At 40.6% G+C, this 3,762-nt stretch overlaps 1 protein-coding gene across 1 annotated transcript; it reads right to left on the bottom strand.

The window, feature by feature from the left end:
• Nucleotides 1–837: 837 nt before the first annotated feature.
• LOC103643368 (hAT transposon superfamily protein) lies at nucleotides 838–3,558 on the bottom strand. Its single transcript, XM_035964252.1, has 2 exons — nucleotides 2,977–3,558; nucleotides 838–2,883 (listed from the first exon to the last, which is right to left on the bottom strand). Exons 1-2 carry the CDS (start codon nucleotides 3,527–3,529, stop codon nucleotides 1,640–1,642), a joined length of 1,797 nt encoding a protein of 598 aa, XP_035820145.1. The 5' UTR covers nucleotides 3,530–3,558; the 3' UTR covers nucleotides 838–1,639.
• Nucleotides 3,559–3,762: the final 204 nt, after the last annotated feature.

Here is a 3,762-nt window from a genome sequence, read left to right as displayed (position 1 = left end):
CAGTAATAACTAGGGTGCAGCAAACAAGGCTTTTGCCAAGTAAAAATGAAATAGCCGTTAACTTTATTATAGAGCATTTCTTTCCATATCTTATTCATGTTGAACTTGAAGCCGATAAAATATTAGCCCAAAGATGGTGGATGAATTAATCTGTTCTTGGCAGTAGAAGCCCCGTAGGTAACAAGGTGGCAAGAAACAATAAAATGATTGCATCAAGCACATGATTGGTCAACAATAATGGAACAGCAAAATGTATTAACCTGAGAACAATCTTATTGTTTTATGCTATAAAGTGCCTTATAGGACACAGGTACTTCTCATGTTTAACACTAAGATGCTATTTTCAAATGTAATCCACTAAGAGAGGATACAAAAAGTACCTTCAGCCAAAGTTTTGCTAGGCGCTAGGTGGAATCTAGGCGATGACCCTTAGCCTAGAGACTAGTCCAGCCTAGGCTTGCCTAGGCGATGCTAGGCGTTTTTCTAGGCGTTTTGCCAACTTATATAATATATACATATATACATTTATAGATAAAAAATAGGGAAGGATCAGCAGTAGACATACCTTTTGTCCTTGCAGATCCGCTGATCACTAATCCTCAAGCACTGCTGCAATAGAAGTGGACAACACTTTTAGATGCAATTGGGCATCAATACAAGTGATAAAAAAATAGGAAATAGCAAGTTAGGTACTTATCTGAGGTCTGACCCTTCTCCCATCCATTAAGTACTGATCAACACCATAGGATAGCCTTTAGAAATCACAAACATGAAGGGACAGCAGGCAGTAACACATATAAAATGCAGCAACACGAAATAAAATAACAAGCCATGCGCATGATTCAGTTCTCACAAGCCACAACACAAAACACAAGCGCACAACAGGAGTTCTAAGTTCACAAGTTAAAGATACATGGATGCATAATAAAAGCTAAAACATGACATGAAGCTGGCTCACACGCCGGTTTCATCCATCTCATCCTCATCCTCATCCTCATCTTCATCAAACTCTTCTTCTTCGGACTCAAACTCTTCTTCATTGAGCTCTCTCACCCTTGAACTTCTACGCAGCTCTAGTTGTTCTTCTGCTCCCACTGCATCTCCAAGCACAGACCAAGGTATCCCTGTACCTTCCATGACTTCTTCCTCGTCTTCGTCATCTCTAAAGGAGACTAATGCACAATCATCTCCATTCTCTTGGAGGAAACCTTGAGCTTCAGTTGTACCACTAGACAAGAGAACATCAGTAATTTTCTTGGACTTGATCTTTGCTCTCTTGTTAATTAGCCTGTTGTTGAACTGAATGTAGACCAACTTGTTGAGGCGGTCTGTAGTAAGCCTATTTCTCTTCTTAGTGTGCACCTATAAATTAAAAATAAGAGCACTTTTAGTTCTGCAATTTTATTGTAATGCTGCTGTAATTTTGATAACAGATAGGTACTTACCCCATCAAACCCACTCCAATTTCTTTCACAACCAGAAGAACTTGTTGTTAAAGATAGGATCTTGGTAGCCATCTTCTGTAGAGCTGGTGTTTCAGTTCCATAAAGCCGCCACCATGATGCTGAAATAAAATACCTCTCTATTAGTTAGTAGTATAACAGATTGCTTGTTACAATGCTGAAATAAAAAACCTGGATTATAAACAGCTGTTACCTGGATTATAATCAAAGTTTTCAAAAGTCCTTGCAAGTTTCTTGCTAAATGGACCTTCTCTATTCTGAAACTTCTGGAGTTCGATGTTGGCTGCTTGTTCTTGCATTTCGTCGTCATGGTAATAAAAAGTCTCCACACAATTGATAAAACCTTCTGTTATTTTGGGAACATCAAAGATTGATGGGTCAGCATAACTGTAGTGTGGATTCAGCAAATAAGCTGTCAAATGCAATGGAGAATCAAGTCTTCCAGCCATCTTCTTGTCAATAACAGCAACAACATCCTTGAAACGGTTCTCAACATTGCCAAGGGCCTCTTTGACATGTCTCTTTGCCTTTAATATTTCTCCATATACAAATCCCATGGATGGCTTCACATCTCCATCAACCAAACGGAGAACTTTGAACAATGGCGCAAAAACTGCCAATGTCAATTTCACATCCTTCCAAAAGGTTGGATTCAATATAGTTGTTGTGGCATTTTTTCCCTTCTTTGATTTCACATCCTTCAATGAGTCCCACCTACTATGAACCACCATCTTTCTTAGCTGGTCCTTCTTCTCTTGTATGTTGTCCAAAGTTAGATAGTTTGAAGCAAACCTAGTCACTCCTGGCCTTACTATCTCTTTCCCCTCAGTGAAGTATCTCATGCACTCTAGTGTTCTTGTGTGCCCATAGACAAATATGGTGAATGCCTTTGCTTGGTCAATCACCTTCTTGAACCGAGGCATGTTGCCAATTCCTTGGAGCATCAAGTTAATTGTGTGAGTTGCACAAGAGGTCCAAAAGATATGTGGTCTCTTCACATGCAGTAGCTTCTTTGCTCCCATGTTGTTAGAAGCATTGTCAGTCACAACTTGCACCACATCATCTGGACCAATGTCTTCGATTGCTTTGTCCACTAGTTCAAAGATCACTTCACTTGTGTGTGACACATCTGACATCTCTTTTGAGGAAATAAAACTAGTTCCATCAGCACAATTAGTGCAAACATTCATTATGCTTCTCCTCTTCTTATCTGACCAAGCATCGGTCATAATAGAGCACCCATTCTTCATCTTCTCGGCTTCACGTTCTTGCAGCAAACTCTTGGTTCTTGCATATTCTTCTTCCAACAATCTCCCTCGCAGGTCAAACATAGTTGGAGGTTCAATTCCAGGCCCAAATTGTCCAATTGCTTCACACATTTGCTTGAACTCATCGTTGTCACATGCATTGAATGATATTGCTATCAATATTACAAAACAGCAAGGAAATTAAAAAACAGCAAGGAAATTTGATGAATATGAAATCTGAAATTAAAAAACAGCAAGGAAATTACCATGGTTAAAGGCCCATCTTGCAATATATTTATGCACCTCATGTAATCTTTCTTTCCAAAGTTCCTTGTTCAGCCTCTGTTGAGTCAAAGATTCAGATTTGGTTGCTGTAGGATCAATAGCTTTTGTCCATTTGTCCATGGGGCCTAATTTGTGAGGCTCTGAACTTCCAACACAAGTCACTTCTTCTGATCCTCCAACCCTAGACACATGAACTTCCTCTCTAAGTTCTAGCTCACGAACTGTCTTCACCTCCCTTTTCCTTTTTGCTCCATCTAGTGCTTTCTTGCACTTTTCTTGAGCCTCCAACAATTTCTCTTTGGTGGTCTTAATGCCTTGGCATTTCTTCGCATTCTTTCCTTCCTGGGCGATATGTTGCTTCAACCGATAAACCCCTCCACACATTTGCTTGTCACACAGTATGCACTTTACCTTGTCCTTATTGTTTACATCAACAAGAACCCCATACTCCCATCCCACATCATCTGAATTTCTTCTAAGGACACTAACTCCCTCTGGTGCACTTCCAGTTTCTTCAGATTGACCCTCTGTCATCTGAGTTCAAGCCATCATATGTGAATCAGTGAATAACAGATTAACAGAGGAGAGAAGTAGGGGAGGAGGAACATACAGACCTTCTCTGCCGGGGAAGAACCAGGGGAGTTCTTTGTCTCTGTCGGCGAAGAACAGGGGAGAAGAGAAGCAAGCAGCAGGGCAGAGGATGTGCAGCAGGGCAGAGTCGGCAAAGAACAGGAGAGAAGAAGCAAGCAAGCAGGGGGCTTCTCTGG

Source organism: Zea mays, chromosome 1, assembly GCF_902167145.1.
Source record: "Zea mays cultivar B73 chromosome 1, Zm-B73-REFERENCE-NAM-5.0, whole genome shotgun sequence".
NCBI classification, from domain to species: Eukaryota; Viridiplantae; Streptophyta; class Magnoliopsida; order Poales; family Poaceae; genus Zea; species Zea mays.
Note: the sequence above shows the minus strand (reverse complement) of the source record. Positions and strands in the feature narration are given on the sequence as shown.